Consider the following 21,902-nt stretch of genomic DNA (forward strand, 5'->3'; position numbering starts at 1 on the left):
AGAAAAGAAAGATATTGAAAAAGTCCCAACCGGTTGAAATGAAAGAGGAAAGCGCGAGCTTTTATATACGGTTTTTATATATATTAATAAAATTATTATTTACCATTTTTTAACATCCATGGCGATATCTTTGATAAAAGTATTCTTCTCGTTTAATTCCATCTACAATTATCGATCGCGTTCGATCATGCGGTTAGTTCCGAAACAATTGAAAACGTTCGTAATAGATCGCAGTAACCAAATATGGATATATGGAGTGATGTGGAGTTCAAATTTTGCCGGGCGCATACACCATAGAATAAACTTACACAGAATATGAACTTAGCACGTAAAGGAGTGACACTGGCGCCGCCAAACCTCAATTAAAGTCGGGCTTCATATTCACAAGAGTAGAGCTTGGGGGCCCTGGCCAGTAATGGAGAAAGTGACCGTGATGTGAAAGATTTTGAAATTCCTTCGCTACTCCGTAGATTTGTAGGCTGGCTCGGAATCATGGAAGACGTGTTCCAAAACGGGAATTATCAGAGGGAGGCGAACGCGAATATGACCACAACAGTAACTCAGAAAGAGGTAACGCTTCGTTTCTCTCCCCGTTTTAATTCGTCCGCCAAATCGATACACATCGCTCGATACTAACGTTTCAACGCGTTCCTCCGTGAATAATTGTATGAATTTGTTGACTATCGTTCTGTCCTCATCCACCACAAAATTGGACGTTGCTTGACGTGGAAGCCTTGCCTGCAGCGATATCGAAAACCTGCATACGCTGCAAAAAAATAGAAACGTTGTACAGTGTCTCTCATGCTTTGTTATGATTGATTTGAGTAATTGCGGACTCTCGCCTTTGCGTTTGATGTCACTTTATGACCTTGTTTTTGACACACTATGCCTGCGTTTTTATTATTAATGGATGCACGGTGAATTGCATTTTAACCGACAGATATACCAAATTTAAAATTTTGCGTTTCTTGCGGGAATTATAACTATGTATATCTAATAAGATGTATTTTGTATTTTTAATATTACCTCTGTAGAAAATGATAGGCAAAGATTTCGTTTGTTTATAATTACGTGGAAGTAGGTCATAAATTGTTCGTTGAGCATCATTGTGTTGGCGGTAAATACTTGCACTATATACACGCGACTGTTCCAAGGCATAAACCTACCTATATGTGATATTTTAAATGGCCATGCACGTACTCCGACTAAAATTGAACGTTATTTAAGGAACGTTTTCCGGTTGCATGATCCATTTCTGTAACTTCTACACTTGTTCTGTTTCCTTTTGTAAATGTCCTCTGCTAATAAAATTTGTATTTGAAAAATAATTGTTAATTGTGTTAATTGTGTTGCAAATTTTCATAATAATTATTTGTTATGCTTGCTTTACTTTATCTTATTCTATATTCTGTTTGTAATATCCATTAATATCTATTCATGTGCTTGGAATTTTTTACATTACTAATTTTGCTTATTAGGATTCATTATTTGATCACATGGAGATCTCAATAGCTGAGGCTGAAAAACGAGCTAACGGAGCATTGAATTTAAGAGAATTTTATACAGTCTACCTCATTGAGACTAAGTAAGTAATAATATACTCAGGTTAATATCAAGCCTCTACAATTAATATACTGTTAATCATAGCCTGCCATTTAATTTTAATTCACTATGAAAATTACTTTTAAAGCTTCAAAGAATTTAGTATATAATATTATTGTAGAGTTACTGATCCTGATTTTAAAGGTGCGCTCACTAAAGTAAGTTCTTTGTGGCGTCGATACACAGAATTTGAACTGCTTCGAGCTTATTTAGAAATTTCTTATCCTTATATTGTACTGCCTCCATTACCAGAAAAAAAAGTATTATATGCGTGGCAAAAAGTTACTACTGATACATTTGATCCAGACTTTGTTGACCGGCGTAGAGCAGGTCTTGAGGTATATTTATATTTAAGTATATATTCATTTATGTAATTATATAAATTTAAGAATTTGACAAAAATTCTTCTGAAGAATTTCCTTTTGAGGGTAGCTTCGCATCCTATACTGTCTCGTGATGAGCATTTTATGGGGTTTCTACAACAGAAGGATGGCTGGAGGGAAAGCATTAAAGAGTCTGGTAAATTGAATAACTTATTAAAATGTATTATTGGTAAATTCCATTATGTATTTATCAAAGATATTGCAACCGTTTGTACTTTTAAACAGGATACTTACAGTTAGCAGAATCAAAACTAAAAGCACTGAGTGTAGCAGTGCGATTAAGGAAACCAGACAAACGTTTTGAAACAATAAAAAACTATGGAATTGAACTTCAGGTATGCTGACTATATAGTTAATTAATAGTACAAGTTCAATATTTACAATACTCCTTTAACATCCCTCCTAGAATAATTTGTGCAATCTTCTCCGTGTACGAGCGCGATTAGTAGAAAAGCAATACACTTTGTACAAACTACATGCAAACTATGGTCGTGTGTTCAGTGAATGGAGTGCCATAGAGAGGGATATGGGTGATGGATTACAGGTACTTAAAATTTCAAGTACTACGAAATTGTACAACTGCTCAATTTTTGAAGAGTTAGATATGATTAGCTTCTTATCTCATTAAGTGTCTAATGAAAAATCTTTGAATGATAAGATTATGATATGTACTGCAAAGCACACTGCATTACAGCCTGTTTTCTTAGAAATCGGGCCACTATCTGGACTCTCTAGCAGCAATGATAGACACAATTCTTGAAGAGGAAGAATTAATAGCAGATCAACTAAAAGAATGGTTGTTTGGCGCGTCCGCGCTACAAGCAGTAGTTAGACGAAGGGAAGCTTTACAGTTATCTAAAGATGAAGCTCATGATGCCTTAACTACTGCAGTTGACCAAAAAGAAAAAGTCATGCAAGGTTCTATGACAAATATTATTACTATAATCAAATTGAAGCTATAGAATCTATTGAGATAAGTTGTATTCGTACAGGTAAATCAGGCTTAATGTCACGATTATTTGGTTCCGTGGATACGGAGGAAGTTCGTGAATTAAAAATACTGCAGCTAGAGCAAAGAATTGCACAGCACGAAGAAGTTGTCAAACAAGTAGATGAAGATCTAAAGTATGCCATTTTGATTAAACTTTGCGTTATAAAACAGTTAATGTGTTATGTAAAAAAATGTTTGACGCAATATTTGTAGGTCTTTCTCCATTAAAGCAATGATGGACATAGAGAGATTTCAACATCAAAAAGTGGTGGACTTAAAGGAAATTCTGGCAACTTATTGCATATTGCAATTCAAGCTTGCTAGAAAGGTAACTACTTTACATTTGAATATAGCTTCAATTAATTTTGTGTCTTCGTACCAGTAACTCGATATTATTTCAAACAATTGCAGGGACTCCAAGCTTGGCAGCATATCAAAGGCTGCCTCGAAAGTATGCCATAAGAGTCTTTTCTTATTTTAGCTGACAAAGAACAATAACTGTTCTCACATCTCTCGCGCGATATACATTCCTATATTTGTAAACTCACTCGTAATGTACGCTTATTACTACATGAATGTACAAGATTGTTTCTATTATTTAATGTTAGATTAGATGATATTATTTATATATACATATATATATATATACACACGATTCATGTTGGATATATAGATATGTGAAACATTATTTAATATTTATATGTATTTAGTATGCCTTGTTATATATGTAAGACACAGTTAACCGGATATGTGAATGTTCAGACGGTACTTATGGATCTCATCAATCAAGACCTGGTTTATACGTATTATAAACCGCCAAAAGAAAATTTCATGCGTTTCATTGATGAAAGTTCGAAGTACGTAGTTGTTGGTGTAACCCTTTTTATACACTATCTTCTATCTGCTCAATCGGCTATTCAATTCTATCGTTGTCGATAAAATGTTTGAACTGTATCTTATTTACCGATACAATTGTTGCATTTATTTTTCGTAATGATAGGGACCTCGACGTTATCGTTAAATCATAAAATTTAAGAATCTAAATACTATTTTCTACGTGTAAGACTATGTTTTTCTACGTATACACCTATTTCAGTACAATTCAGTAGCGCAGCTTGAAATGTATACGAGTCGTTTCCTCCTAATGTCGATTTATTTAAGTTTACAAATTCTACAATTTACTGCAACTAATTAAAATCAATACATGTCTACTGTATAACGGTTCCAAGTCATACGATAATTCCTGTATAATAATAATAATAATTTAAATTATTATTCAGAAGTCATTTATTTAGCTGCCTTTTAGACTATAAGCACTCGATAATTCTTCCACATTTAAATTTAATTTTCGTTATAGTATATTTTATTTCATGAAAGCAAAAGAAAACTCTGAAAGTATGATGTAAATATTTTAATAAAATAAAAAAAAGAGAAATTTGATCGTTGAATTATTTGCTAGTAAAAATTTTAACGAAATAAGAAGGGTCTTGCTACAAATGAATTTTCGGGCCAGTAATTTAATTGGACAATTTATTACGTGTGCGCCGGTATAGAAATGTTATACAAATCCGAAGACGATCCGAATAGATCACGAAAACGTTGGGTTTACGATGTTCTCGCTTTTTATACATGTACATTACAAGAGGAGCGGTGTGGAACGATTCTATACAAACATCTAAACGAATCACCACTAAAACGAACCACTAATTAGCGACAATAAAACGTAGAGGGGTGGGATATTATTTACAATTCAGTGCGTTCCACTTGTTCACATGAAGTTCCGCACACTTTGGTATTAATCGAATGTACATACCTGCGTTTACAATACGACTTACAACGTAAATCAGGAATAACGTGCTATCGTCGATATTACTTGTTTATTCTTTAAACGTGAATCGACTATTCGTGTATCGATATTATGAATTAACTGCGCCGGTTGGTTTACCGTGGCCCGAATTTACAGCGGACACAATTATATTTACAATGTAAAATAGGCCTTTCCTTTGTTCTTAGCAATGCAGCTGGCGATCAGAGTTGAACATTTTTTTTTTCACCTTTAGTTTGATGAAGAAATAACATGCGATATGAGTGAAATTGGAAGGAACCATGAATTTGTATCAAGAAATGTTTTAATCTTTTACATATAAAAGGTAAAACATATTATATATGGTGTTTTGATAGTTTGATTGGCAAGTTTATGATACGCAGACTCAGTAAACTGAGTAATGTATATTTAAATGACTTTAAAACGATGTCGGAAATTATGAACTATTTCATTTAATTATAAATTTGCAGGAGATACTTATTCAACTGGTTAATGGACATTTTTAAACTTCTTTTGTACAAGGGAAAAATCATCAATCTATTACAATGAACAAAGATGTTCTGTATATTTTCAAAAGTCATTTAAATATTAGTATACAGAATCTATTGTACCTTTCGAATCCTACAAATCTATACGTACCTGCAATGAACATTATAAGCAATTTCTATGTGTTAAAAAATAAACCATAAACTTTTGAAAAGAAACCATTTTGAATTATTTCAAGTGTTAATATTGAAATGATTGGTGTTGGATAATAAAAGGAGACATTGAATGAATTCTCTGGGAAAGAAATTGAATAATAATGAATTAATACTAGAGAAGATGATTAAAAACATGGATATAAATTAATGGAAGATGAAGAGGGTCTTTTAAAAAAATTCTAATCTTAACAAAAAGGTTGTCCTTCATTTATAAATAAAACTTTCTTCAAATAAATATTTTATTTACCATGAACGAACACACATTATTACTGTTTTGATTTCAATTTTTTTTGTTCATACACAAATTTGCCCAACTCTGTCGACGTAACTGCTATGTTCCTCCTCTTTATCTTGATGATAAAAATGCTCTTTGGTCGTTTCAACGAGTCTAAAAGAAACTCGAGAATAAACACAGATCATCCAAAGCGCAAAGGATACAAAATTCAGTTATTAACTTTCGATGCAATCGCTAGATTTTGGGTCCAAAACAGAATTCCAGATGCAATCACAATCTTATTTAATCAATTCATTCAACTTCGATACGCTACTATTCATTCTCTGACAACCCTTGTTATTAACGCAACATGATGTTCTCAACAGAATATTGAAAACCTAAATATACAACCGTTTTTCGTCGAGAGGAATAATCTAAGAAAATTTCACTACATTTATTGCACCCCTCCACTCGTAAAAATTCACTGAAACTGTATGAACATTGACGAAATGACCTGATTCTATGTTTTTTCTTTTCATGAAATTGTTGCACCCGCCAATTCGACAATTTCAGTGTACGAGGGTGAATTTCGCTTAAAAATATCCGCACGATGGCAACCTATCTTAATAAATACTCAAATTAATCGTCATTTTCACTATTTCGTCTGCACACTTCGCAAATTATAACAACCTTGTCCTTCCTTTCTAATTTTAATTACTTAACGTAATTAAATTTCATTTTACAGGGGGTGACTTTGAAAAATATCGCCATAGCGTTTTCCACGGACTTATCGATTCTTTACTGATCGTCTCGCGAAAAATCAATTACAATTACTGCGATAAATTCGATCGTCGATTTGATATACATACTTTCTACTTTTGGTAGCTGACAAGAACGAACCTGATGTACGTACCATGAAATAAAGGAAACGAATCTGGATTCTGCCCAAAGGAAAGGTTGGTCGAAGGTTAGGAGATGGTCCAGGAAATTAACACATCTATCAAACTCGATTTCGCGCGGGAGAATGAGCGACGAAGGCTAAGATCTGCGCGCGCAGCTTTGGGAAGTGGTGGGGGTAACTACGCGACTATACAGGGTGTCCCAAAACTCGCGTAGGAGCCGGAAATGGTAACTGAGACGATTCTGAACAACAATTTCCTTTGCAAAAATGTCGGTGGGGGCTTCATTTTTGAATTATTAACGAAAAACACCGACCAATCACAGCGCCCGATTAGCACGCGCTCAGCTGGCTACGCAGCGACTTGGCGCAACCAGCCAATCCTGGCTCGAGCTTATGCTCTCGCGACTTGTGATTGGTCGGTGTTTTTCGTTAATAATTCAAAAATGAAGCCCCCACCGACATTTTTGCAAAGGAAATTGTTGTTCAGAATCGTCTCAGCTACCCTCTATTTGCGGCTTCTACGCGAGTTTTGGGACACCCTGTATAAAAGGACTGTTTGTTTACTCAACTGTCTTACTTCCAGATCCTCTTTTGTCAGTTTCCAACAGTACTCAACGACTTCCTCACACTCCTAATCAATAATCGAGTTTCTCTACAATTTGGCAAAATAATTGTTTAAATAATCGTCGACTTTTATTCGCTCCGATACGCATTTCCTTTCCTGCAGTCCTTACGATAGTTTTTAAATTATTTCGATCTAATGGCGGCAACTCGAACCATTGCTGCGATTTTTTGTTATTTAAGCTCTTGTTCCTGCGGATTATTTTCTTTGTTACGATTCATTTTCTGTTTTTTTTTTCATTTTAGTTATAGAAAAGGTCGATCGCTCTTAACCCTTTCGCGCAGAAATTAATGGTGAGATTTTAAGAAAAGTAGTAAATCGCTGGTCAGATTTTGAATAATTATTCGAAATTATTTTTTTATAGTGGAATAAGAATTGAATAAGATTAACATTCGATACATTGGTAGCAAAATATTTTAAAAATCGTGATACACATTTCTGATAAGAAAACTTTTCATATTTCGGTAACAACAAAATTATTCGTTGCCCAATTGTTCATCAAATAATTATTTCGTAAGCTTACGTACGCCAAACAATGTTTTATGAAAGGACATAACGTTCTACATTTAGTACACATTTAAATATAAGCTTATAATTTTGTAAAAACAGTAAATAGAACGTTCCCTATAAATATACCAATAATAATTTATGCAAATATAATTAGGGAATTTGCGTGCCAAGAATCACTGCGATATAATTCCGTTTAGAATCTCATTCATAAGGATCTGAATCTTCAAAATATTTAAGTTCCTGAAAGGTGCCTAAATGTTAATATTAAAAAACCCTGAAACTTAATCAGCTTTATCAAACTACAACGATTGCTCCTAATTTTCATTTCATTAAAAATAATGTAATTGCAACATCACAGTAAATCAAGAGTTCACAGTTGTATAGATTGATTCCTGTCTAAGAGGCGCTATCTCAAGACCTTAGATGTCTCTTAGGCGTCGACGAGTCTGATCGATATCCACTCCAAGCTCGAGAGTAGTGCTTGCGAGCACCTTCCGAGGTGGGGGTAACCAAGCGTCTCTTAAGCAGAGAACCATCGCGCCTCTTAGGCAGGATTCACCGTATTCGAAGACTCAGCGACACACCGAAAATTCGGTTTACTAAAATTTGATTTGTTTGGGTTTTCCAGTCGCCACGGTCGGCTTTGTCGACGAAAAAGGAAACATTCCTCGATGAAAAAGGAAACATTTTACACACGTTCCTCTGGAGAAATCGTGTCAGGCGCGAAAGGGTCAAGCTACCTCTCAAGATAAGCTTCAAGCTTTCCAAACAACTTTCAAATAGTCCCAGCTGTTCATTTCACTCTATATTCATTTCACCCCTATGTGTTCTCGCAGACTACTATTCTCTTCAAGCACTTGTTAAAAGAAGACCACGAAGAAAGCGGACACTTTCGTTCTGGCCACACTGCACAACACTATGGACTTCCTGTATCGTGGTGAAGGGAGTCACTGTCACTTTCGAGATAAGTTACGTAGCTATCGGTGCTGTCAGGATGCTGACCCATGTCCGGACCACCGCTGCCAGGATGATGAGGACCGGGCGGTGGCAGAGGACCGCCACCCCCGCCGCCTCCACCGTCGTTCATGGGTCCGCCGAGCATGCCTGGAGGTGGCAATTGAGGTGGTCCACCGTGGAGATCGTAGCCGTGCATCTGAAAGAGGATTATCGAATCGTTAATTTAACTTGTTCGTTGCTTATGGTGTCTATAATATAGGATTGATCCAAAAATGTTGGAGGTCCTTGAAGGGGGTGGTTCGGAAGGTGATTTGAAACAACTTTTTCCTTAGCGAAAATGTTGTACGTGGATTCTTTAAGGAGATATTAACAGAAAACTTCGAGCAATCAGAGCGCGGCTGTCTAGTGAGTAGCCTACGCACTGCGGCTGACTACTAGTGTGTAACCTACGCTATCGCGGCTACTAAGCGCGTAGCCAATGTGCTACTGCGGCCGCTCAGCGCGTAGCCTACTCACTGCGGCTGTCTAGCGCGTAGCCTATGCTACTGCGACCGCTCAGAGAGCGTAGCCTATGCTAATGCGGCCGCTCAGAGCGTAGCTTATGCTACTTCAGCCATCTAGCGCGTAGCCTATGCTACTGCGGCCGCCCAGCGCGTAGTTTACGCTCCATGAGCGCTCTGATTGTTTGGAGGTTTCTGTTTATATCTCCTTAACGAAACCTCGGACAACATTTTCGCTAAGGAAAAAGTTGTTTCAAATCACCTCCCGAATAACTTCTTTCAAGGACCTTCACCAACTTTCTTGGAACATCTTGTAAATTGAAATAACACTGATACATTGTTAGTTGTACACGTAGCTTGGCTTTCTGATTCTTACACTGATCTTTTCACACTCTGATTCCAAAATTCTTGCATTCTTACAGCCTCCCTTTAACTTGATACACATCTAGCGTCTTTCATCTAAATATTCACTGGGTCTCATGCGTTTTCTTCAAGGTACACTTGAAAGTATCGTGCGGTCCAAACAGGCTTCTCTTACACCTCAAATTCTCTCTCTCTCTCTCTCTCTCTCATATTCTATACTTATTTACTTCACTTAAATGCAACCACACAATAAATAATCAAGTGGCGTTGATTACCTGTGACACCAAGTGGTGGAACGATGGGGTGTTGGGGTCTAGCCTGTCTAAGTCGGTATGAAGAGCGAAGTCCGAAAGAGCCTTCCACGGTGGTTGATAAGCTTGCACCTCCAGTGGCGTCATTCCTATGGAACTTTCGTGTCTCACGGGACTGCTGGCCACCATTGGAATTCCGTGCATTCCTCCGAAGCCCAGTTTACGACCGTCCTGCAACAGACAGGGTCTCGATTCATGGAATTGTTCTCGAAATTACGTTTTATTGTACTGTAACTGGGGTGAGTAATGGGATTAATTTATGGGGCAGTGTCGGGTATGATCGTGGACTGTTCATCGTTTTATAGGGACTTGAGGATCCCAGGGTTCGGATATTGCAGGAGTCTCAGAATTTAGAGATGTTGTGGGTCAGCGATACTAGGAACTAGAGATCTCAGGTTCTAGAAACCTCAAGGGTTAGGGATTCTAGCATCTGCAGATTACAGGACTTTGGGTACTAGGTTCTAGAGATCTCAGAGTTTACGGATTCTAACATCTGCAGATTCTAAGACTCAGAGGTACTACGACTTAGAAATCTTGGATTTATAGAGATCTCAGAGCTTAAGGATTCTAACATCTGTAAATTCCAGGACTCAGAGATTCCAAGATACAGAGATGACACGGATTAAACACCTCAGGATCGAAGAAACTTAGAACTGAAGTTACCATCACACCATAGAATAAACATAATTCCAAAAGTTAAGTATCTCCAGACACTTCAAGCCTCAAGTTAAGCATCCCAAGGCACTTCAAGCTTCAAATTTAGGGTCAGGTTGTTCCCTAGACCTTAACACTTATGGATTCAAACATCTGTAGACTCCAGAACTCAGAGATTCTAAGATACAGAGATTACACGGATTAGGGATCTCAGGATTGAAGAAACTTAGAATCTGGAGTTACCATGACACCATAAAATCAACATAATTCCAAAAATCAAGCATCTTAAGACACTCCAAGCTTCAATTTAAGCATCTCAAGGCACTTCAAGCTCCAATTGAAACATCTCAAGGGACCTCAAGCCTGAAGTTTGGCACCCCTACCCACCTTTTCCTGCATCTGTTGCTTCATGGCGATGGTCTTCTTCTTGTCCTTGCACCGTTTGTTCTGGAACCATACCCTGATTACGCGCGGACTTAGGCCCGTCATCTCCACCAGCTGCTCCTTCATAAGTGCGTCGGGTCGCGGATTTGCTGCGTAACAAGTTCTCAGAGTGTGAAGCTGTTTCTCGTTCAGCACTGTGCGAACTCTGGTCGGCTTTCCGTCAGAACCGCCGCTGCTTTTATGGCTGCCCGTTCCTCGATTGCCTCCCACGCTGGCTTTGTGTGATCCGCTCTCGGACCCCGAATCTGCGAACACGTCGATTAAATCACGATTAAACGTTGAAGTTTTAATGGACGAATAGTGATTGATGGAGTACGATTACTGTGACCTTAATTGCTATGATTTCGATTGTTGCAGAAAGCTTGACAAGTGGAGAGGATGATCTATTAGAGTGGAGGAGTAATGGGGATGTGATTTGGGGGGGGGGGGCTTCTATTCATTGGTTATAGTGATTACATATGTTTTGTTCGTGATTCTAGAATGTGGAGACTTCAGGACTCAGAAGTATTAGGATTTGGAAATTTTAGGTTATAGAGACCTCAAGATTTAGGGATTTTAGGTCGTAGAGACCTCAAGATTTAAGGATTTTAGCATCTATAGTTTCCAGGACTCAAAGCTACTAGGATCTAGAGATCTCAGCTTCTAGGGATTTCAAAACTGAGAGATCATAGCATCTGCAGATTCCAGAACTCATAGGTAGTAGGATTTTGAGACTTCAGGTTCTAGAGATCTCAAAGGGGTGAAAGTGGGTATAAGAGGAAAGAGTTTAGGGAGAATTGAGAGTGTGTGAAGGATGAATGAAGGGAGTGAGTAAAGTGGCAGGAGGTGAAAGAGTGAATGAGAGAAAAAGTGAGGTTAGGAAGTATAGTGATACGCTTCTCATTTGGAATCAAAATCTGACTTCTCAGGGAAGAGCAACGCGACTAAATTAGGAGATATGTAAGGCTTCCACTCGTTGATTACATTAATTACACACATTTTGTTCCGGATCATTGTTTATATGTATTCTTGCGATGATATGAAGATGCCACGCAATATTCCGAAGTTGCATTGTTGCGACAGCACAGAATAAGTACAACCTATACTATACTATATAGTTGTACCTATACTCTGGAGACAGTGTGAAGATGCTCCTGCGAACGAACGGAAACGAGTTCCCGTTCTTCCGGTTGCCAAGAGCGGGGAAATATTTGAAATAAAGAGAACGGTAACAGACTTGCTACCGAACGGACGTCTTTACCATATCTCAAAGTTGATAAAGTTATCGTTGTAAATAAATGTTCAAAGTTATTATTCTTTTATAAATTGAGTTCTTATAATGGTTTCTCCTCACTCCTCGGCACCCTGGGCGCAACAATATAAAATCAACTATAAGAATGGTTTGAATAAATCCATCAAGAAACTATTTCCTGAACCGATTCACTGCCCGTTTGGAGGGAAACTGACTTCTCGAGGAAGAGCAACGCGACTAAATCAGGAGAATGAAGAGTAGAATGCCGCGGCTGTCGTCCCCAACCGGTCTTGCGAAACGTTCCTCTCTGGCTAATGGGAGATCCGGATAGCGGTTCAACATGGCGGATGGAGAACGCAAAGACGAATGTCTGGTAGGTATTCGAGAGCCGAAAGACAATATTGTCGATGAGCAAACTTCAAACGCGATTCCGTGATCGGCGTCGAGTCCAAAAAGGAGGATCGAAGACGTCTTCGAGAGCGTTTTTGTGGAATCGAAGGGCGATCCAGAAGAATTTACCACGTGGACTTCGGTGGATTCTTGGATACCTAGAGTTGATTAGGTATGAAGTCCAATGTACCATTTTGTGTACTGTAGTAATAAAGAGTGTCCTGAAGTTAATGCAAGATTTGAATTTGCCGCCATTTTTGCAGTAAATTGTTGGCAACCTTGAAAAAAGAACTATTTGACAGCTGAGAGTTTAAGGTTAGTAAAAATGGAGGTTATACGATACAACAATATTTCATTATTGAACAATATTTCAAAAATAATGAAAGTTTGACGGCCGCAGTTCGAAAATTTTATACAAAATATGGTAGAAATAGTGTTTTAGTGCTGAACCCATAACCTGTAGCAGAGGTTACAGGGTTACACAATGAGAACACATGATACATGAAAACTTTACTGGTATACCACACGAGATGGCGTACATGGTTGCCAATTGTGAAAAAGGAATATTTCCACTATATGCATGTTTGCCAACATGGAGATGAGAAACATTTCCAACAGTTTTTAAAATCTAGGCGTCCATCTTGGTCTTATATCATCTTATAGAGTCGTCTGTAACAAGTTTCCAAAAGAAAAAAAACTTGTGCTGCCATCCAACAATTAAAAACGAACTTTATAGAAGTGGACTTGAAAGTCACAATAGGTTTCAAAGAGTTTAATTAATACAGTGCCACGAGAAAATTTACGTACAAGTTCCGCCAGTAAATAAAGGGTTAAGTAAACTAGAGTTCACGTAAAAAGGGTACCTGGAAATGGTAATCGATTGAAAGTGTTGCTCGAGTAAAAATGGAAGGCATACAAAAATTGTATCGTTAAGAAGTTGATATTAAATGTTTCTCTCTACGAGTTTCAGCAAGGACCAGAGTTTTCAGGTTCAGTTCCCTCGTCGGTCGCATCGATCAGAGAAGAGGAGTGCTCGAACGAGCCGAAAAAGAAGAATCACAAACCTTTCGGGGCACATTTCAGGCGGCCAAACAGAGAAACCTGTTGAGCGTCGAATTTCATTAACTCCTAATTAACGAGTAATAAGTAACTCGTGCCACGATAAGGATCCAGTTTCCTTGGCGGCGTCCTTCGGAAGGATTCGGTGGCCGGAATCGAATGTTTGCGGATGCTGAAGTAGTCAACGAAATCCTACGTCTATTTCTACGTACTGGGGTTCCCAGAAAATACCATGGCTTTGATCAATTTTCTTCCTGCCACTTCAAAAGCAGTTCTAAACTTCTAAAGAGTGAAGTATGCTTAAATTTTAATCGTGTTAAAGATGAAGATGTACTTCCGTATCCTTTGATTTTTAGACTTCACACAAATCTATCAATTCTTTTTAAAAAAGGAAGTTGATTTTCATATTCTTTGAAGACATCCAACAGAGTAACGTTAAGTGTCATTTTATTTGGGTGACATATTATTATTTTTTTTTTTTGTTGACAAAATTCATTGTATTGTATTTTTATTTTCAGCATTTTATGTCAGTAACATTGAATGTCATTTTATTTAGACGACATTTTATTTGAATTTCATAAAATTCATAACATTTTAATATATATGTATACAAATAAAATGTCGCCTAAATAAAATGGCACACAACGTTACAGAAATATTAAAATAAATATACATTATTAAAATGCTGAAAATAAAAATAAAATAAAATGATGAAACAAAAAAGAACTAAAATATATATATTAAAATAAAATGAATTTTATAAAATACAAATAGAATGTTGTCTAAATAAAACGACATTTAATTTTTTTTCTGAGCATTTTATATATATATACAAGTGTAAAGTTCATCCACGTACATATATATAACGAAACATTTATTTGTAAACATCGAACCAATTATTTAATTTAAACAAATTTCTTTACGAGACGTAGAGGGTACGAATATTTATGAGACTGTCTGTATACATGAATCCAAGATGTAAGAATCTAGTGTTACACGTCAGTCCAAATTCGAAATGAACGCCGTGAATATTCGAAAGGCAAGTGCTGTCGGTGGGCCACAGGTGAAATCCTGTCGGTGGAACGGCTCCAGGCGTGATTTTCATAGCTGGCCCTCCCATTAACTCGTGTAAGAAGGAAGCGACTCCCGAACGGGAGACAAAAAAAGAAAGAGCACAACGAAATAAACTTTCATAAAGGAAAAAAAACGAGGAAATGAAAGGGATCGTGCGTAGCTATGTGCCACGGTAGTTGGCAGAGAGGTGTTACATTTGACACCTCGGCGCCTCTGTAAAGAGTTGTCAAACCACTGCCCCGTCGTGTGTGCCGTGGTCCAAGGTGCCGTGAATCGAGAGAAAAAAAAATAAGAAAGATGTTTAGAAGCAACAATCTCCATAAGGAAGCTCCCATGTGACAAACACCATGGAAAATATGCGGGTCGCGCGCGACTCCACGAAATTGTTTACGGCGGGAATTAGGAGGGACGTGTTCCAACTGGCCCCCGTGTCGCGTACTATACAATTTCCAATTATCACCGATTAACCAGCGCCGTGGCACGTCGTTAGACCGTACGTCTAAATGTACGCTGAATAACTAAGCTATTCCAGTGGCGGTGGCATGGGATTCATTCACCGTTTAATCCCTATGCACGTGGTATAATTTTTCTGCTCGCCGAGAAACTGTCTCGTACTCGTCTCATTTTGACCATTTTATTTCAGTAACGTTAAGTGTCATTTTATTTGTATTTTACACAATTCATTATATTTGTATTTTACAAAATGCATTATATTTAAATGTATATCTTCTTTTATTTTTATTTTCTGAACATTTTATTTCAGTAACGTTAAGTGTCATTTTATTTGTATTTTACAAGATTCATTGTATTTTACTATATATATTTTTCATTTCTTTTTTTGAGCATTTTATTTCAGTACTGTTAAGTGTCATTTTACTTGGATGACATTTTATTTTTGTTGGCAAAATTCATCGTATTTTATTTATTTATTTTTTTGAGCATTTTCATTCGGTAACATTAAGTGTCATTTTATTTATATCTCATAAAATTCATTCTATTTTAATATGTATATTTTATTTCTTTTTCTTTTGATCATTTTATTTCAGTAACATTGAGTGTCATTTTATTTAGACATTTTGTTTGTATTTCATAAAATTCAATTTATTTCAATATGTATATTTTATTTATTTTTCTTTTGATCATTTTGTTTCAGTAACGAATTTCATGCATTTATGATATACACTAATATATAAAACATACAAAATATACATACATATAATATATGTAGAATATATGCTACTAATTATTGGATAATTTTATATATATAATTCTATATATATTAAGTAACCAGAAAAAATATTTACTGAGGTTTAATACTTCTCCTTATATTTACATATTTAGCATTATATATTTGTTCCATTCACTCCTATAAATGCATGATATATGATATATGACATAAAATGCATGATATCCGCAGTCTAGTTATAATGAGTAACTTCGTAAACAATGTAAGATTGCTCATAGCCTGATTGCTCTATATAATAGAGCAATGTGATACAACGTGATCACTTGTAATTAAATTATCATGAACGCGAGCCTCATTGGACGTTTAATCCAGCGTATCCATTCAATGTGTGTTCGCATATTAGGACGGCTGGGTCGAAGAACACTAATCCCGTGTAATCCCGGTGCGTAGGAGGGAAGTGGTCAAGCCTTCCAGGTCTTAGCGGCTTCAATTATCAACACCTAATTATGACCCCGGTGATCCTAACACAATACCGTTATGTCAGGAGGGCCCTTTGAGCCTCCCCTCGAGCGCGTACCCTTTCGCAAATTTGGTCTTTGTGCCTAGATAGCCCGTGTCCAGGCAATTTAATCCACAAGTTAGTTGCGCACGTCTGACGACGTGATAAAAGTCATGGGATACGCCATCCAATCATGTTTCGCGAAACTTGCTACTTGGATTAATATCGTACGTGTTCTTTCGAGTGATATACCAATAGCTAAATTACATTGAATTTAAATTTTGAGGAGTAATTTTGTTTAGAAAAATTAGATTTGTGTTTGTGATTGGGAAGAGTTGGTTATTAGAGCATTTTAAGTATATAAAATTATTGTAGAAAGTGAATTTAAATTCTGAGGAGTAATTTTGTTTAGAAAAATTAGATTAGTGTTTGTAATTTGGAAGACTCCATTACTAGAGCATCCTAAGTATGTAAAATTATTGTAGGAATTAAATTAGATTCTGAGGAGTAATTTGGTTTAGAAAAATTAGATTAGTGTTTGTAATTTGGAAGACTCCATTACTAGAGCATCCTAAGTGTGTAAAATTATTGTAGAAATTAAATTTAAATTCCGTGGTATAATTTTATCTACAAAAATCAGATTAGTGTTTCTAATTAGAAACAATTCGATTATTAGAACATTTTAACTATGTAAAACTATTACAGAGATTAAATATAAATTCCTAATAATAATTTTGTCTAGAAAAACCAAATAAGCATTCGTAATTTGAAAGACCAGAGTTAAAACAGACTCAATTATCGGACTATATTAAGTAGCTATAATAATCATAGACAAATACTGAAAGGAAAATGGTTCTTCTACCTGATATCGAGCCGTCGTTGGGATGCAGATGGTGGTTGTTGTTCATGAGTGAAGCGTTGTTGTTGTTCTCGTTTCCAGGAACACCAGCGGCCCCCGAACAGAGTTTTCCGCCTTCCAGGACGTCGTGATCATGCCTACAGAAGAGACCATCCTGTCTCAAGGCAAATTCGTCGCCAGGTACCAGCTGCCTCATGCACGCCGAACATCGGAAGCACTTTATGTGATAAATCTTGCTCTTTGCTCTCATCACGTAATCGTCCTTGCTGAAGCACTCGCTGCACTTGTCGCATTTCGTCCCGAATAGCCTGAAACAAATCGAATTGTCTTTAATAATACATTGGAAATTGGATACTCAATCGCGGTTCGTTAATAATTCCAGTAATCGTTCATTGATGGAAAAAACTAAATTATATTAAATAAAATAAGTGTAGAACGTACATAAAATCCTCCAAATAATACGTGACATGTTTCTTCCTTTAAACTTAATTTTTATCAAATAAATTCACGACTCGATAAATGTAAATTCTGAGAATTTAGTCACCGATTATTTTGTGACAATTTTCAGATAACATTAATAATGTGTATATTTATAATCTTCCTTTATTTTAACGTGAAACGTTTGTTTAGATCGAGTAACACAATCAAGTTTAGACAAGCTTGCACTCAATTGTGTAAAATAATCAACATAAGACATTTAACTAATGGATTGCAGGATTCTTTCGGGCATTATTAATTATCGGGCATAATTTACTCTCTGTTAATTAGAGATTTGCAACAAACCCTCTTTATTCGTAATTAATACCAATTAGTTACGTCGTCTTTCATGTATTCGCACTTTCCCGCAAAATTGAGCTTACAGGCCGGTCCTGGAGCAGTTAATTATCGGTTTTTGAACTAATTGTGTCAGGTTTCTCCGATCGAGGTAAATTGCATTCATTAGTCGACAAATTGCCTAATTTTATTAATAGAAAGTTTCATGCGATCCGGAATTCAGTCCGGGTGGTAGCCAGTCAATTGCCAATTATTCGAGTAATTGCGTTACCGTGTATCGATGATAATTAATTGAAATAGTTAACATTCCGATGGCTGTTCAGCCGTGACGCAACGTAACGTATCGGTTAAATCATTTTTTTCAGTTTATAGAACGGAATGAAAGGAATACCACGCGGAGGCGATGCAAAGGCGAAGAAATGGAAGGTGACGACGGCGATAAATCATGTTTAGCAACTAATAATTGACACTGCGTTGGCGATGGTTAGCTATTCCTGATGCATCGTTCGATACATTGCTCCGACATTTGGAATTAAATAGAATTCTACGACAGCTTGGAAGGAATTAATTACTTTGAATGCTTTGTCAATAATAACACTAGTTTACAAAATAAAAAAGAAATGTACATTCAATGCCACAATTTTTTTCTTATGTATTTTGAACTGCATAACTCGAAAATCGCAATGAAAATTTTTTCTATGGATAGGTTTTTTTATATGAATTTTTGAATTTTTTTTACTAGTCTACAAAATTAAAAAAAAGTGTACATTCAGTGCCACAATTTTTTTCTTATGTATTTTGGCTTATTAAACTCTGCAATCGCAATGAAAAATTTTTCTATATACAGGTTTGCTTTATATGAATTTTTGAATGTTGTTTCGATTTTTTTCTGAGTAAAATTCACATTTTAGGCTATATTTCGAGTCAGAAACCTCCGATTGGGTCACGCAAGGTGCCATATTAAAGGTAATCAAATTTTCAACAATTTCTTCTTATATTGTTTTCCAATCCGTTCAATAGTTTAAGTGTTATAGGCCAATCTACACTTGTACAAAAAAGATAGGGGACACTTTTGAACCCTAAAAAGTAGGCTGTATTCCAATAGCTGTAAATCGGTGAAAAATCATCGTAAAAATAAAATTAAAAAAGCGTTTTAAAGCTTGAAGTTTCAACTTTAACGTGCTATTATGCGATTCTTAAATTTCTATTGTATTTTTGTTTTGTGTTTTACAAAGTAACACGTAATTTCCTTAAAATTACGTATTTTTAACAACTCAAAAGTCAATGCAAAAATATTATTTCGAAAAGTTCAACTCAAATTGTGTAAACTACAATATGTTACCTATAAAACGCTTTTTTAGAAATTGTCCTATGATTTTTTCTGACCGATTTATACGACTTTGAACAAAAATGCGCATTTTTTACAAAAGGTATCGATACTAAGTGAAAAATCATCTTAGACAAAAATACGAAAAAGCATTTTAAAGTTTGAAATATCAATTTTAACGTAATATTGATGGTTTAAACAAATTTTTTTGTCTTCCTTGTTCTATGCTGCAAAAAAGAATGCATTTTTTTGCGCATAAGTGACGAATCCTTAATAATGTCCAGTTTAATAAAAAAATTTGAATGTACGTTTTGGCTGTAAATTAGTGTGATTCTTTTCAAATTTTCGAATCCAGCTCCGAGAAGTAGCCATTTCTTCCATCTCCATTCCCCTCGAACGTAGAAACGTGAATTCGTAGATCGGGCGAGATTATTCAGGACGATCCACGTCGATCCATTTCATTCCGGATCCAATAAATCGTTTTTGTTAAACATTAAAGCTATCACGAAACATGATAGTCGAGGAAAATTGCAGAAAATGGCGGCCGTAGTAAGTTTAAGTAGTAGTTTAAGTTTATTAAACTTAGTTTAACGGGCTTCGCTTAATTCGGCGAGACGAATTTATCGCACAGTTCGCGAACAAAGGAAATCAAAAGAAGCAAGTACACCCGCGAAATCTTGAGGAGCGAATAAAAACGGCCCCGGCCGAGTGCAATATGGTAATTAATGCAAAACTGGTAGCATTCTCCAACGACACGCGATACGGTCTTTTCGGAACGCATTTGCAAACGGTGAGATTCCAGGGAAATAAAAACAGAATAAAAACGCTCCCTCGGCGAGGGAGAATTGGAGGGAGGGAACGGAACGAAGAAAGTAAGAACTGACAGAGCGTTTCTTCAGAGTATTTTTATCCGAGATATACTGAGCAGAAGCTGCCGTCCGCTCAGAGAAATGCATCCGTAACAAAAAGTGCAGTTCACACGTGATTTCGTCGAACCGACGGAATCGAATGCAGAATTAATTGTCTTGGGCTGGGTTTATGGAAAATATTTCGTGAAGAAATGATGTAGATCAGGTGAATCTCGTCATTGGAAGTGATAAGTAAGTAAAATAGAATTTGTTTAAATTATCTTTCATAAGGATAGATTGCTACTTTTTTTAATTTTGGAAATTGCGTTGAGAAAAGAGAAATATGGAATTTAGTTGCGACGTATGAGACATGTCGCCATTTTTATTTTATTTAGAGTAGTGTCTGCTAAGATGGCGCTGCTGTTAGGGTTAAATTGTCTTTTATAAGGATAGATTGTTATATCTTTTATTTGATTTTATAAATGTCCAAGGTAAGATGGTATTATACTTTTTAGATTGTATGGATCAAAGGAACAGATGAAGATTATTATTGAAAGGAATAATTTACAAGGTCCTAGTTTTCCTTAATATTAAAAATTGCGTTAAGAAAAGAGAAATATGGGATTTAGTTGCTACGCATGAGACATGTCGCCATTTTTATTTCAGAATAGCGTCTGCTTAGATGGCGCTGGACCAAATTCAAATTCCTTACCTAATTTTCTTACTTCTCCTCTATCAATAATTTCGATTATATACAATTCGAATATATACAAACCTAAGAAATAACTCGAAAAAGAATGTCTCGTGCACTCTGTCCACTCTTTCCTCGCGATCCAAAGATGGCAGATCGGTTTGAGAGGCGCAAAAACACCAGGAGGTTTTAATTTAAACCTGGAATTGAGAAACCACCGACTGGCGAGAGAATAAAAAGACTAAACACGCGCGAATAATCTAAACAAATAGAGAGAAGGGGCACAGTGAGGCCGATTCACGAGTTTCGCGGCGTTCGCGAACGTAATCCGAAACGAGTGGCGTCATCGGAAAGAGAGACGGGACTTTTTAACCGGCAGCGTCGATTCGGGGATCCCCTTGGCAACCTGCGCCAAATATTTTTCTCCGCCGAGGACAGGCGGTTTATTTGCATTGATCCATCGGACGTCGAAATGCCTCCGTGACGAAGAAGAAGACTGGCGTATCCGGTCGGCACGGATTTGCCAGCGACGGAGAGACACCGATGACGCGTGTTTGTTGTTACTATCGTCTTGGTCGAAAAGTCGAAACAACCGGGGTAAAACGTTCCCTTCTGGGTGTTCCCTTCGGTTCTCGTTCCACTGTTATCGAACGTCCAGCAGAGACATTTAACAATTTTAAGTTGTCGCTATTAATAATAAATGTATTGTAATGTGAATGTTGGATGAATGTTAATATTTAAAACCACTAGGTATGTTTATACGTTTTATAGTTGTCAGTTATGTTTGTGTTAGTAATTTATTAATTAGTCTAGTTTATTAATTAAGTCTAGTCTAGTTTATTAATTAATTAGATTTTGTCTGTGATATGTTGTCTGTTGTCTTTGAATTTTAACAGTTTTACGCCGAACCTCGAAATAAATATCCTTACAAATATATAGTAAATGTATATACTACAGAAAAAGGAATGGATTGGATTGGAAAAAGA

The 21,902-nt window shown here is 36.4% G+C and overlaps 2 protein-coding genes across 5 annotated transcripts in view; one reads left to right on the forward strand and one right to left on the reverse strand.

Annotated features, from left to right (window-relative positions):
- The first annotated feature begins 343 nt into the window (after positions 1-343).
- Positions 344-3,628, forward strand: LOC128878175 (sorting nexin-4-like). The gene is made up of 10 exons (XM_054126162.1): positions 344-570; positions 1,479-1,585; positions 1,724-1,940; positions 2,016-2,121; positions 2,211-2,320; positions 2,392-2,529; positions 2,693-2,903; positions 2,978-3,110; positions 3,190-3,304; positions 3,388-3,628. Exons 1-10 carry the CDS (start codon positions 493-495, stop codon positions 3,436-3,438), a joined length of 1,266 nt encoding a protein of 421 aa, XP_053982137.1. The 5' UTR covers positions 344-492; the 3' UTR covers positions 3,439-3,628.
- The window catches only part of LOC128878174 (insulin gene enhancer protein ISL-1), a 67,174-nt gene continuing 45,852 nt past the window's right edge, over positions 581-21,902 (reverse strand). For 3 of the 4 annotated variants that reach the window (XM_054126159.1, XM_054126160.1, XM_054126158.1), the window contains 4 exons: positions 17,280-17,584; positions 10,922-11,223; positions 9,845-10,051; positions 3,874-8,902 (listed from right to left, as the gene is read on the reverse strand). In XM_054126159.1, the coding sequence (XP_053982134.1) occupies positions 8,666-8,902; positions 9,845-10,051; positions 10,922-11,223; positions 17,280-17,584 (1,051 nt within the window). In that variant the 3' untranslated portion in view covers positions 3,874-8,665. Of the gene's footprint in view, positions 767-3,873; positions 8,903-9,844; positions 10,052-10,921; positions 11,224-17,279; positions 17,585-21,902 lie in introns of those variants that run through there. The other variant, XR_008457351.1, reaches the window with a different exon arrangement.

This window comes from Hylaeus volcanicus, chromosome 6 (assembly GCF_026283585.1).
Source record: "Hylaeus volcanicus isolate JK05 chromosome 6, UHH_iyHylVolc1.0_haploid, whole genome shotgun sequence".
Classification (NCBI taxonomy): domain Eukaryota; kingdom Metazoa; phylum Arthropoda; class Insecta; order Hymenoptera; family Colletidae; genus Hylaeus; species Hylaeus volcanicus.

What these genes read in the sequence shown, in the direction of transcription:
- LOC128878175 (XM_054126162.1), top strand. Translation starts at nt 493, where the DNA reads ATGGAAGACGTGTTCCAAAACGGGAATTATCAGAGGGAGGCGAACGCG. An exon ending in ACTATGGAATTGAACTTCAG is followed by an intron (nt 2,321 to 2,391) that starts GTATGCTGACTA and finishes CATCCCTCCTAG; the next exon opens with AATAATTTGTGCAATCTTCT. An exon ending in CAAGTAGATGAAGATCTAAA is followed by an intron (nt 3,111 to 3,189) that starts GTATGCCATTTT and finishes CAATATTTGTAG; the next exon opens with GTCTTTCTCCATTAAAGCAA.